This window comes from Ahaetulla prasina, chromosome 2, assembly GCF_028640845.1.
Source record: "Ahaetulla prasina isolate Xishuangbanna chromosome 2, ASM2864084v1, whole genome shotgun sequence".
Taxonomy (NCBI): Eukaryota; Metazoa; Chordata; class Lepidosauria; order Squamata; family Colubridae; genus Ahaetulla; species Ahaetulla prasina.
Window position 1 is genome coordinate 237,119,568 of NC_080540.1, and position 14,234 is coordinate 237,133,801.

General features: G+C 35.5%; 1 protein-coding gene across 2 annotated transcripts in view; it reads right to left on the minus strand.

Annotated features, from left to right (window-relative positions):
• Nucleotides 1-2,257: 2,257 nt before the first annotated feature.
• Nucleotides 2,258-14,234, minus strand: part of TUT7 (terminal uridylyl transferase 7) — a 36,529-nt gene continuing 24,552 nt past the window's right edge. Inside the window, exons 15-29 of one of the 2 annotated variants that reach the window (XM_058168560.1) lie at nucleotides 14,096-14,182; nucleotides 13,778-13,878; nucleotides 12,723-12,780; nucleotides 11,557-11,660; nucleotides 10,980-11,069; nucleotides 10,791-10,904; nucleotides 10,611-10,688; nucleotides 10,055-10,232; nucleotides 9,008-9,055; nucleotides 8,818-8,909; nucleotides 8,373-8,488; nucleotides 7,420-7,745; nucleotides 4,423-4,496; nucleotides 4,172-4,235; nucleotides 2,258-3,259 (exon numbers count right to left, since the gene is read on the minus strand). In XM_058168560.1, the coding sequence (XP_058024543.1) occupies nucleotides 3,192-3,259; nucleotides 4,172-4,235; nucleotides 4,423-4,496; nucleotides 7,420-7,745; nucleotides 8,373-8,488; nucleotides 8,818-8,909; nucleotides 9,008-9,055; nucleotides 10,055-10,232; nucleotides 10,611-10,688; nucleotides 10,791-10,904; nucleotides 10,980-11,069; nucleotides 11,557-11,660; nucleotides 12,723-12,780; nucleotides 13,778-13,878; nucleotides 14,096-14,182 (1,598 nt within the window). In that variant the 3' untranslated portion in view covers nucleotides 2,258-3,191. Of the gene's footprint in view, nucleotides 3,260-4,171; nucleotides 4,236-4,422; nucleotides 4,497-7,419; nucleotides 7,746-8,372; nucleotides 8,489-8,817; nucleotides 8,938-9,007; nucleotides 9,056-10,054; nucleotides 10,233-10,610; nucleotides 10,689-10,790; nucleotides 10,905-10,979; nucleotides 11,070-11,556; nucleotides 11,661-12,722; nucleotides 12,781-13,777; nucleotides 13,879-14,095; nucleotides 14,183-14,234 lie in introns of those variants that run through there. The other variant, XR_009153383.1, reaches the window with a different exon arrangement.

Genomic DNA, 14,234 nt, shown 5'->3' on the forward strand with positions numbered 1-14,234 from the left:
CCAGCTGGAAATAAAATCTGGAAAATGCCAGGTGGGTTTTAAAAACCCTTTTTCTCACTGAGAAACATAAGACAGGTAGTCCTCAACTTGCAGCAGTTTGTTTAGTGACCATTCAAAGTTACAAGGGCACTGAAAATGTGATTTATGACCGTTTTCTTCAGTTATGACCTTTGCGGCAGCCCCATGATCACATGATCAAAATCCAGGTGTGCTTGACAACTGATTCATATTTATGACTGTTGCAGTGTCCTGAGGTCATGTGATCAGCTTTTGTGACCTGGCAAGCAAAGTCAATGGGGAAAACCAGATTCACTTAGCAACCATGTGACTAATTTATCAACTGCAGTGATTCACTTAACTGTGGTGAGAAAGGTCATAAAACGGGGCAAAACTAAATGACTCAGAACAGAAATTTTGGGTTCAGTTATGGTCATAACTTGATGACTACCTCAAGAATTTACATGTAAGACAGACAGCTCTTTTCACCCTTCTCTAGACACATTTTTCCTTGGCGTTCAAAATAATCCCATCTGGTGAAAAAGGATCAAATTGCTTGCAATCTCAAACACTTCCCATCCCTGAGGATCACAGGTCAAGCATAGGGGTAATTAAAAGAAATTACACCTCTGTATTTCTCCTGGGCTTGAAGCAACCACTTTATATTCATCACACCTTTCATTACCATAACATACATTTATATTTAATCAATGACTCCTCAAAATTTCCTTTATTTTTGTTTATCTTTGATCTTATTGCTGTTTCTTATTATCCTGAGGGGAATAATCACCAGTTACAAATTTCTGTAACTTTCTAAGGGGAAACTTCCTGAGTAGTTTGCAGGCCATGAAGGGGTCTGTTTTGCAAAGAGATAATTGAGTCACTGTATACAAATGTACCATCGAAGTCCTACTGAGAGGTACAGATTGGAAAGCCAATTGTTTGTGCTGGATGGGTCATTTCTAATTCCAGAAGAAAAGGGTAATCCAAGATTTCAGAAAAAATTGCATCAAATAGGGAATGGCTGGCTGGCTAACTCTACCTGGAATCTTCATAATACTAGCTTGCTCGTAACCAGTTAAATGGTAGGAAAGTCTCCACTTCGTAACTTGGGAAGAGGTAATAGGTTGCAAGGCAGATCCCAGGTTTCCTCTAAAAGCTCTCATCACACCATTGTAATGGGAATCATTTTAATTCAAGGTAAGCTTCCACCATAACTTGCATTCTGTATCTTCAGGTATATTGGTTTATTTCAAACACTGCTTCCTTGTCCCTGATTTCCTCCGAAAACTAGTTTAAAGTTTCCTCATGTTTCAGAATCTTTAACTATGTTGTCTTTAACCAACTGGAGTATTATGTTGTCTTATTTGGGAGAGAACATGCACTTCCATCCAAATTTTGTTAGAGCCTCTGACTTGATAAACATTTCCTCTTCAGTTAATTGTCAACTGATCCAAACCCTGAAAATTCATTTGAGGCATTCTTTAATCTGCTGCATTGTGTTTGGTGATAGGATATCTCACTGTGCAATGCTAGTGTTTCTAAATGTTTCTTCTACCCGTAGACTTCTTTGTAGTATCCGCTGTTGGACCTGGGATAAGTTACGTTTAAGATAATGGGCAAAACAGCATGTACTTTCCAGTCTCTTGTTTTTGATCATGCAATCATAATCAGGTCCCTGATACTTTTTATTTGCTATAGTTTTTAAATAAAACCTTGTAGATATCCTGGGATGTCTTCATCTCTCCTGGTAAGTGAAATCCAACTCTGCTTTTGGCTTATCCAATGGTATTTTCTTTTAGTGAAAGTCCTTGAGAAAATGGCATTTTATTGAAGACATTATTTCATCATTTGAAAATTAATAAAAATAATTGATCTTTATATCCTGTTTGCTCCGATGTGCATTTTAATTTTCAACATGCACTTGATTATACTTATTTCAAATTTTGGTGTGCCAAATTAAAACAACTTATCTATGTAAAGTATACTTTCATGGATTTTTTAAAAAAAGAAGCTACTTTTCTTTTGAGAGTTCTTAGAACAGAGATTTTCAACAAAGCTGTATCCCAATTTTAATATATTGATTATGCTGTATATTTTAAATACGTGTTAATATTTTTTTTTTAAATTCCCTTGTTAGATGCCTTAAGTGAAATTCTGAATGAAAAATGGATGAAAGGTTTTTATGCACATATAACAGTAAAATTCTGTACAGTAGTTACCCAATCATGCAACACAAAAAATGTAGAACTTTAAAGTATTCTTTTGATTGTTTTATTTCCAAGGTCATAAATAACAGTTTATGTTTTTGCTGTATATTTTCTCCTGGAAAGGCTGTACCGCAGTATCTGCAGAAAATTCTGACATAAAACTTTGATGATGATGATGATGATGATAGTGATGATGATATAAAAGTAAATCCTTGCCCAGCACACTCATGTTTAGTTTTCAATAAAGCAGAAATATGTTCCTTTGTTTTAACTCCCTTTGTTTCTTCAGAGGAATTTTTTTCAAGTTGTGGACAATGGGGAATAATCATAGCAGCAGTAAATATAGCTAACTTGCTTCTCACTCTCTCTGTACAGAAAGGACAGCAGCATAGCAATCATAATAAAATAGAAGGGAAAAATTCACTCATTGGCACTGCTTTCCACAAAGATTTTTACATAAAAGTTTACTTATGTCCATCTTTTAGTTGTCCACAGTTTAAAATATTTGCAAATATGGCAGTAGCAATCCAGAAATATTCCAAACACTTTTACACAAGGAATCAATGTTCAACATTAATAAATACCCTTTTTAGCCTTCAAAAATAATATTTTGAAGGTGACATTATATTTGGCTTGCACATCATTTAAGTGCACTCAAACATTCACACTGAATGTAAAAAGTCTTAGAAGTGATTTGGGTGAAGGATTTCCCTGATCTACATGTTTTACCTAGTAAATACAAACATGATTTTCTATTAAAATGCTCAAACCTATTCAGAGCAAGGATTCATGGTATGAACAAACATTAAAATTCATTGCCTTTGTAACTTTAGCAATTTAATTAAAATAAAAGGTGTTTTCTCTAGATTTATGTCAAAGACAGTTTTTGCTGCTGTTTTGTGAACCCAAAGCTTATAAAAGAAAATAAACTTTTCTGAAGAAAATTGATGGTCTGTATTGCAACTGAAAGATTGCTTCAGTTTCTCAAGAATCTTGTTGGGGTCTCTTCTGTGAAGCGTTTCCCTGAGTCATGTATTTACTGGAAAGGCTGCCTATATATTAAGACAAAAAAACCAAAATGAAGACATCAACAAGAAATTTATCAACAGCATTTTTTTAAAAAAAACTTTTCCCCCCCAAGGGTAAGACAGTTCTTCATAACTGAGGAGAAATAGCACATTGGTAAAGCTTAAAGAAATATACTTTTTCAAATCATTAAATCCATTCTATACTATTCACAATTACAAGCTCTTGTAATCTCAAACTTTAAACGCCACCACCTGTTCTTCCCATCCAAATTCAACAGTTTCACTTGGACAGCCAAGGTCAAAGATGTATAACTGGGAAGCACCTAAATACTGAAATGTGGTGTAGACAATGGGATTGAGATGGTAGGCTGCAATTCTTAACACCCCTCACCCCTAGTTATAGTGGCTGGAACTGATGGGAATTTCAGTTCCATACATACATAGTATATCTCTGCATTAAGCCAATAGGCAACGTTATTGCTTTTAATGCAGATCAGCAAATGACAAATGTATTTTGAAAAGCATTGCCTCTTTTCATTACTGTAAGAAAATATCAATGACAACATCTGTATACTGACCACACGATATACAATTCTGCTCAGGCTTTTGGGTTGGATCCTAAAAGCCATTCTTGTAGGAAAAAGGGCAGTAATAGATGCTCTTGTTCTTTCTTCATGCTGCAGCCCCCATATTGCTCTCAACACTTCTGAGAGCTGGAACAACCCCCTCCCCTATCTCACCCAAAGAATTGGGTAGAGGGATGCTGTTGAAAACACCAATCCCAAATTTTTAGCCATTCTACAAGGCAAGGCACTTACATAAATCATTGTAAGAAAAAAAAATCTGAGATACTTTTTCATCTATTTTAATAATTACACCTATATCATTTCTTAGACAATAAGGTTTGCATTAAAAAAAAAGCTTAACTTTACAAACCTGACTGGGGACCTAAAATCAGTTTCCCTTTCTGTTTCTTTTTTTCTTCCTGTGGAGGTAGTCCCTTAAAAAATAGATAAGAAAAAGCATAAACGAACACTTGGAGGTAGCCAATATATAATGTGATAACAGAAATATAATTCTGCAATATCTTAACCGGTATTCTATTTGAAATGATGTACTATGAATTTTATCATATATTAAGATAAAAGGTAATCTTTTTTTTAAAAAAAAATCAATACATGATTTACCTGATTTAATCGACCAGAGTGTTTAACAGCACTGGATATAGGGGTCCCACATGGATTTTCTAACATCAGAACACCTTAGAAAGTTAAAATTAGAGTTTGTGAAAAAGTTTACATGTCTGCATCAACCATCCAAATACTTTTGACCTCAGTCAAAAATCAGATCCCAAGACCTGTTAAACCATGGTTTGTTAAATACATCACAATTGTCTGAATTTACGCATTGCCTTGTCTTTAACGACAGCTTATAACTCATAATTGCATTCATGCAACATGCCAAGACAAATAAGATGTAACTTTTGGAAGGCTATCCTTCAAAAGAGGTCTAATGGTTTTTGTTTGATTCACCTGAAGAAATTGCTAAGGTTACCATTTGAAGTAAAGGGAAAAGGGCAGAGTTCTTACTCTTTACTCCTGCAATTTTCCAAGTGAAAATTTCCCTCCCTTTCACTACTCCCTCCTTCCTCAATCCAGAGGTTAAGCACTTTTTTTGGGTGCTTTTCACTTTGCTCAAGCAGCAAAGTGAAAAATATAAAAAGTTAGTAGGGGAGGAAAAATATTGATTTAATATGCTCCCTTTCACTACACAACAGTGCAAATTTGCAGAATTTTCACAATACCCCTGAAATAAACTGTTATATCCAAAGTAATCTGCACAATTTACTTAAATGTATCTTACTTCTACCCCAAGCAAGCAAATGACACAATTTCCATCATTTCTAATTTTATTATTTGCATTAACAATGTCGTTATACTGTCATTATATTGATATCATTTGAATGGTCCCTTAAACAAACACTACACTTAAATTGTGTTTCTATAATATAAACAGCACTTTTTAAAGCATTTATTATTATTTTTCTACTTGAAGTGTTTTCTGCATCGATTATATCCAGAGCTCTTAGTTCATAAATGGAAATAAATTTCATTATTTCCATTCCTTACACTAACTTATGTATAGCAAAGGGCACTTAATTTGCTGACTAGGCATCCCTTCTAGCTAACAGGCTAGGAAGCAATTTTCAATGACTTCCCCTTTTGACTGCAGCTCTCAATCCCAAACGCTCATGCCAAGTGTTAATATCTGCACTGCTGTAGATCCAAATCATAGCTTTAGAAAGATAAGATCAATGCTGAGGTCATCAGTTTCACCCTGATGAATATATTTATTTATTTATTTATTAAATTTTTATACCGCCCTTCTCCCGAAGGACTCAGGGCGGTTCACAGTCAAATAAAACAATAAAAAGTGCACAATAAAACAGTAATTAAAAAACATTAAATATAGGGCCAAATTAAAATCTGTTTAAAACAATAAAATCCATTAAATAAAATTAGAATCCTAATAATAAAAACTATTAAAAATTCTATGCCAGTCCTGCGTGAATAAATAAGTATGTCTTCAACTCGCAGCAAAAGGTCCGAAGGTCAGGAAGTTGACGGAGTCCTGGGGGAAGTTCATTCCAGAGGGTGGGACCCCCCACAGAGGCCCTTCCCCTGGGGGCCGCCAGCCGAGATTGCTTGGTGGACGGCACCCTGAGGAGTCCCTCTCTGTGAGAGCGCAGGGGTCGGTGGGAGGCAGTCGGTAGCAGTAGGCGGTCCTGTAAGTAATCCGGTCCTAAGCCATGGAGCGCTTTAAAGGTCATAACCAGCACCTTGAAGTGCACCCGAAAGACCACAGGTAGCCAGTGCAGCTTGCGCAGGAGTGGTGTTACATGGGAGCCACGGGCGGCTCCCTCTATCACCCGCGCAGCTGCATTCTGAACTAGCTGAAGCCTCCGGGTGCACTTCAAGGGGAGCCCCATGTAGAGAGCATTGTAGTAATCCAAGCGAGAGGTAACAAGAGCATGAGTGACTGTACATAGGGCATCCCAGTCAAGGAAGGGGCGCAACTGGCGAATCAGGCGAACCTGATAAAAAGCTCTCCTGGACTTCCCGCCTGGACTATTGCAATGCTCTCTACATGGGGCTCCCCTTGAAGAGCACCCGGAGGCTCCAGTTAGTCCAGAATGCGGCCACGCGGGTGATAGAGGGAGCACCGCGTTGCTCCCATATAACACCTATCCTGCGCGGCCTGCACTGGCTACCGGTAGTCTTTCGGGTGCAATTCAAGGTCTTGGTTACCACCTTTAAAGCGCTCCATGGCTTAGGACCGGGATACCTTCGAGACCGCCTTCTGCTGCCGATTGCCTCCCAACGACCTGTGCGCTCCCACAGAGTGGGCCTCCTCAGGGTGCCGTCGACCAAACAATGTAGGTTGGCGGCCCCCACGGGGAAGGCCTTCTGTGGCGGCACCAGCTCTGTGGAACGAGCTTCCTCCAGGATTACGACAACTACCCGACCTCCGGACCTTCAGACGTGAACTGAAGACTCTATTGTTTCAGCGTGCAGGACTAGCCTAAGATAGAAGGTTTTAGCATATTTTAATGGGGTTTTTATAGGTTTTACTGTTTTAGTGATCAGGCCATGATAATATTTAGTTTTAATTGGGTTTTAATGTTTATTTATTATACTGTTTTAATATGCCTGTGAACCGCCCTGAGTCCTACGGGAGATGGTGCGGTATATAAGTTTGATTAATAAATAAATAAATAAATAAATAATAAATCCTGGAGACAGTCGTTAAGTGATCTTCAAAAGACAACCGCCCATCCAGGAGAACGCCTAAGTTGCGCACCCTCTCCATCAGGGCCAATGACTCGCCCCCGACAGTCAGCCATAGTTGCAGCTGACTGTACCGGGGTGCCGGCATCCACAGCCACTCCGTCTTGGAGGGGTTGAGCTTGAGCCTGTTTCTCCCCATCCAGACCCGTACGGCTTCCAGACACCGGGACAGTATTTCGGCAGCTTCATTGGGGTGGCCTGGAGTGGAAAAGTACAGCTGCGTATCGTCAGCGTATAGTAGGTAACTCACCCCAAAACCACTGATGATCTCATATATATTCTCAATATAGAGATAAACATCCATTAGCAGCATTGGACTGGAACTACAATTCATACCTGCAACTCCTTTGTGCTGTGGGCATTCTTTTTTTATGTGTCCTTCCCTTCCACAAATGAAACAACGTTTTTCTCTTAAATCTCTATCTTCTTGCCGCTTCCATTTCTCTCCCATTGGCTTGGGAGATTTCTCTTTTCCAGTTTCCATTCCACCTTTTCCTGATTTATTTTTGTTAGGCGCACATATTTGCAGCTTTCCATCCTTTAACAACACTTCTCTTTCTGTAGTTTTAAATGGGGCCTCTTGTTCATCTTTACTTTTTTTTTCTTTATTTTCTGTGGATCTTTGGTTTTTAAGATCTTCATTATCATGCCGTCTTCGGAGTCTACAACAGTATTTATTGAAATAATTTTTCTTTTATGCAATTTAAGTCTGAGAAGTGTACTACCCTATTTCCCCCCAACTAAGACATCCCCTGATAATAAGCCCAGTCGGGCTTTTGAGTGCATGGCAATAAGTCCAAACACTTATTTCAGGGTTCAAAAAAATATAAGACAGGGTCTTATTTTTGGGAAAACATGGTATACAAAATCACTTTAAAATGTTCTGGATTCCTTTCCCCTACTGCACATATTGGAGCTAACAGTAAAATACATTTACTAGTCTTTTTGCAATTGCACTTCCCATCTTTTAAGTTTTTAATACTGTATATTATTTCTGCACGGCCTGTATTTTCAAGTGTCCAAACAAATTTACTTAGGAGATTCTCAATCAAAACTAAAGGCATTGATGAAAACAACTATATACAACATGCAATATTCCATTAGGTTAATCTAATGCCATCTTTTTAGTAACACAGTAGTATTTTAAAATTATGAGGATTCATTGTTTCAAAATACTATACATATTTTAAACCATCTTATCTTCCATATGCAGCACTAAAATACAGAGGAAATATTTGTAAGTTTCTAATAAATAAATTATTTCGGCATTTGAGCGAATACAAACTTACTTTCTCCGCATCGGGCAGTCTTTCATGAAATGTCCAATTTTACCACAAATTCTGCAGCATCTGTCATTTGGGGCCAATTCTCCTTCTGTAAGCATTTCTGGGTCAAAAAAATATTCCTAGCAAAACATTAAACATAGTAATGGAAATATTTAAACTTATGATTCTCATGAGTAAGAGGTTTCAATATCTTCGTAAAGATTTGTTAGTTTCTAGAGTACCTAAAAATACCTTGCAGTTCCATTATCAAAAATATTACCATAGATCTCTTCAGTAATTTCATTTATAAACTATATTATAATGGTCATACTTTTAAGTCAACATTCATTAATTTAAAATATGTATTTATTTTCTTTCATCAATAAAAAGTATACAAATTGATTGAGAAAAAGCATCATTAACAAGTACCTGAAAGGCAACTGGATCATGAATTTCTTAACACACTCACCATTTTTGAAGGATATTCTTTTGGAAATCCTCTTACTGGAGTGCCAAATACCCTCCTGCCATTTATAAAAGCCTTCATTATAAAATTTGTCACTAAAATAATTGAAACAAAGATAATTAACTGTATAATCAAAAATAATCAATAGTTACTTAGATGCAAATATACATAAGATAATTGACAAAGGTCTTACTTTTTCTTGATAATCCAGCTCCAAGATTATGATTCAGATCAAAAGGATCTGCAAAACAAGTATTAGATGTTAGCAAAATCCATAGAAAAATATTAAACAAGTCTTATCAACGGAATGGCTATTTCAGAGCAACTTTGTATCTCTTTGACACATAGTGTTCAATTATTGTTATATACTAATTTATTTAACAACTATAATGATCTGGTTTCTACGAGTTATAAACAATTGTTGATAGGCCACAGTATGGCATAGTGTGATAGATGCACTCAGTCCTAAAAAAGAAGAGTGATACCTAAGTTTTAGATGATATAAATGCAAAAACTTAGCATGAGTGAAGTATTGAGGATCATAACATTCAGTCAAATTTTTTATCAATCCAAACCTGGTTAGAACTAGAATTCAATATAGTCAGGGAGTAAAGAGAAAATTCCAATGCAAGGAGAAGGAGAAAGCAATGAAATGTCCTTTAGGATCTGCCCTCAGAAACCAGAATAGATCAGGCTGGATGGAAGGAAGAATGCTGTGCAGATAAAGCTACAAAAAAAGATGGCAAGGTCCATATCAGATCCCTGTGATTTCATCTGTAACATTCAAAGGAATTAAGTAATTTCAAGAATTCTGTGTAACATTAGGTACATTATGAGACACCGAAGAATAAGAGAGACCTGAAGGGAAGCTTAGAATCTATAACTAGTACTCTACAAATCCATTCTGTACTACAAAACAACTCTGGTGTGTGCTGTATATCCATCTTATTTTTGTTAGAGACCAATTCTTCTCTGTGCCCTTTGTTTAATGTAACATACAGAGCAATGGCAGTGGATCCAGCAGCTCATTTGTAGACTGTCAGTAGTGGCCTTAGTGAAAGGACATCAAGAGAAACACCATGCAGAAAAATGCTAAGTGGATATCTTTCTTCAATGCGTTATAGTGATATCATTCATTCTACTGCCAGACACTGTTACGCACTTAGTCACCCAATAAAGCCCTTGCAATAAAAAAAATCTATGTTAAAATATAAATAAAATGTTCATAAAGTAGAGATACCTTCAATGACTATGTATTTTGAAGTCCACTGTTTTTTGAATGTTGTAAGCAAACTTTTTCTTCGGATGCAGATAACATGCTCTTTAAAATCAAATTCCTCAGTATAAAAACGTAGAAGTCCTAGCCATAATTCACCAATTGATTCTTTATTTTTACCAAAATCTGACCAAACCTCTGACTGAAAAGAGAGAGAAAAAGTCCTTTTTTGCTCATTTTTAGGTGGTTAAATTTTAAAAGAGAAATGTAATTTAATTATTATGCACATTTTAACCTGTGCGCAAAAGAAACATATTTTTCTGTTTTTTTACTGTTTTAGGATGAAAGTTAAACTTAAAGCCCTATAAAAACATAAGAAATGTGGCTGAGTTCACTGAATGTAAAATCTGCTGATCTGAAATAATCTGTTTATTAACTAACTCCCTTTAGCCATACAGAAGCTGATCCCTGGGTTTAATAATATAGGTTGAGGTTGTCCTCGTTTTTATTCAGAAAATCTTAGGAATGTAAAATTTAAGAATACATACAATCTTGTCCCCTGAATCAGTCAGATTCTCACCAGTTCGTTTATTCTGTCAAAGAAATAAATATTCCAGCCATCAACTAGAATTTCAGATTTCTTTGGCTCTTTATAGATCTAAACAAAGAAATATTAAATATTAGCTTAGCATTAAACTGGTAGCCTTTGAATTCTTTTAAGTAGACATGGAAGTGTACAAACAACAATTATATACTGTACCTCTTGAAGAACTGGAATAACAGGTGGATTTCTCTGCTGAAGAAAATAGAGCACCATTAGAGTATATGCGTAGGAAGATAAGCTGCCTCTGGATGCATCACCAATGTCGCACATCTGGAGTGAGAGAGTAAAATTAGCTTAAAGACTTGGTTGCTCTTGAACCCCCATAAAACCTGGACATTGCCATACCTTTGTAAATACTTTCATTGTGTAGCAAAGATATTTTACTCTGGGATCAATTGTGGCATAACAAGACAAGAGCCTTGTGTTATGCAGAGCCTACAAAAAACAAAAAGACTAAGTATAAGTCCCCTTTTCTTTTACAGAAAAATTTGGAAAGGTAAAATGAGAAATTCAGGCATGGAAAGCTGTTCAGAAATTTATAAAGTTTTAGACTGATACATGGTAGAATTTTGTCTTCTTTCATTTTCAGGTAAGAAAAGCTTCATTTTTAAAATATGCCATTAAAATTAGTCATTTCAGGAAATCATATGCTTCTTTGGGACTGACATATTTTTACATTAAGCTATTTTCACAGAATATTCTGAAATAAAATATTGTAAAGACAAGGCTGATATATTTATCTTTTAACTTTCCAATTTTCATTAACTGCCCATATCACTGTTTGCTATTTTGTTTTTGGTCCATGTGATGACCAAATTGAAACTTTATTTTTCCTTAGAGCCATGAACAATTCCTATTTATAAAAACTTTCAAATGACTATTTGAAGAAATATTTACATTTCAAACTGTTAAATGCTCTTACCAATGTGTTATACAGACTGATATCTACTTCAAGGCCACTTCGGACATGAAAAAACTTAACAATCGGCACTTTAGCAGTTGTTATGGGTAGGATATTTCTTAAACCTATGCAAGTACAAAAATATTTACTTCAAGTGAACTTGGTGACAATATTAGATTTACATTGCAGCAGACTAAATAAAACATGAAGCTTAAGCTACAAAAACATACACACTTATTAAAGGGCAAGTCTCAGTTAATTCAACAGCCCTTATTTCACAGTGTTTTGGAAAATTATAAGATGCTTCACTATAAAAATCACTAAGCAGCAGTTGGCACAGAGTTATTTCAGGCTTTTCTGTATTTCATAATGACAAAAATGCATTCAGTGCACTCAGTTATAGGAAAAGATGGTGTCAGCTTATGTAAACAGAATGGGGCGCAGAAATCTGACAAAAGACAGAACTGTATAATAGATGATATGAAAAAAATATATAGGGCAAGAAGTTTTAGTGAATCAAGTTTTATTGGAACGCTAATGAAAATTCTGCAATGAAATATACATTTTCTAATACTATGGCATATAATCAAACAATCAATATATTAGCTATAACATCACTGGCAAAACTTGGGTTTAAACTTTAGGAGATGATCTGAATAAAGATACAGGCATTCATGAAAGACACAAATACTATATTCTCTCAATACTGGGTTTTGAAAGATAAGAACAATATGCAATCCAAAAAAATCCATAAAAACTTTTTTCCAATGAGATTGTCAAAATATTATATAAATTTTATATAAATAACTGCATCAGAAACCAGTTGAATGCATTTTGATTTCTGAATTATGAAAAGTGAACAGTTTGGGATACAGCTGTTGGCCAACATTTTTGCTATTTAAAAAATAAGCCAAATACCAAACGTGTTTTTTCAAGAGGCAACTGGACTTTCTGGTTTTTCAGCTCTGAGTTGAAAAAGCTTCTTGGATGAGAAGCAAAATATCTTAAAAAAAACAACCCAGAAAGTCCACTTGCCTCTTGACAAAGCACCTGGATGACTGAGAATCTCATAGACACTTAAGCCAAATGTTTATGTAAATGAAGTAACACTATATCAAATATGGGAACCTGATTCGACATTTCAAAAGGCAACACAGCTTTTTAATTTTGAAGAATCAGAAGTTTACCTGAATGTTTCTTCAGCACTCTTGCAAGTTCTTCAATGATTCTTATACAATCAAGTCCCTATGATAGAAAAAATGTTAGTATATTGACAGTATTTATATCCAAGAAAAATACATCAATTTAATAGGTCTCTAGCCTCTTTGCAGGATACACAGGTTTAATTTCAATACTTGACACTATTATGAAGCATGTCTTCGTAATGCTAGCTACTGACTTCTATAGTTTCTAATCTGCTTTTGATTTTGAAACTGCAAATGTATGCTAACTCCCAGAGATATTCGCGTCAGAAAATGGAAGCATCTCACAGTCCTGACCCAAATGTTGCAAATATTTAAATTGCCAAGGACCTGTTAAATTTAGTAAAGGAGAGGAAAAATGAATGCAAGCATGCACTTCTTTTTCTTCGGTTGCAAGAGGTGTAAAAGTAGAAATAGTGCCTGTACTGTGTATTATTTGATGAGGGTTTCAGAACACCCTACAGTATAAACAGTTGAATATAAATTATTTTTCTCTTCTCAAACAGCAGCAGCCACTTTTTTCCAAACTCAGCTTAATTTATACATTTATTTCTGAGTGCAAATTGCTGCAATGAGACTTATCTTCCCACTGATGTCTCAAATCTGATGTAACTGCCAAGGACAAAACAATAATGAACAATCCATATGATTTGAATGATGGTATGTTCCTAACATTTCTTCAGCACTGCACTGGTTTTAGATTGATATAAAGTAGCTACAGCAGTGTTATGCCATACATGAATACTACTCTGAATGAAAACCCAGTTTTTCTGAATTGGTATGAGTGGAAAAAAAGTAAATCTGGTTTATCAGCTTCTATTTTCTTACAGTATCTCACTATGGATTTCGAATAACAGAGAATAGAACCCTGCTGAGACTATTTTAGTTATTGTAGTTTGGTGCCCAGCCTATATACCAAAACTATAATGATGGGTAATCAAACACATCTGTGTGCACACATATAGAACATTAGCGGAAAACAAAAAATACACATACAACATATATTTTTGTTCATCAAATTGTCCATATCGACAAGCTACCTCAGCAGTTTCCAGACCATCAATTGTCATACAAATATCAAGATCACTTTGCTTGAAGCCAAATCCATTCTTTGAAGACCCAAACAGGTTTAATTTTGTGCCTATAAAGGAGGGTATAGATCTATGACTAATTCACATAAATAGTTAGCAATACATGCTTTAACATCAGGTTACTTGAAAATATAAGAAAACAGAGTTCAGCATACAATATTTTTCTATCAAGTAAGGCATTTTATTTGAACAAGATTTAGATGAAAATAATAAAAATCACTTTAAATCGCTAAATTTAAAATTAAAAAAATTAACTACAGGAAGCACCTGGAAATTCTTGTCGGATGAAACTTTCAAGATTTTGTCTTATATATTCCCGAGCCTGGTCTTCTATAATATTTGGAGCAAAATCTTCTGTGAAAACAGAACACAATTTACATTCATTTACAAATGGAATTGTGGCAGC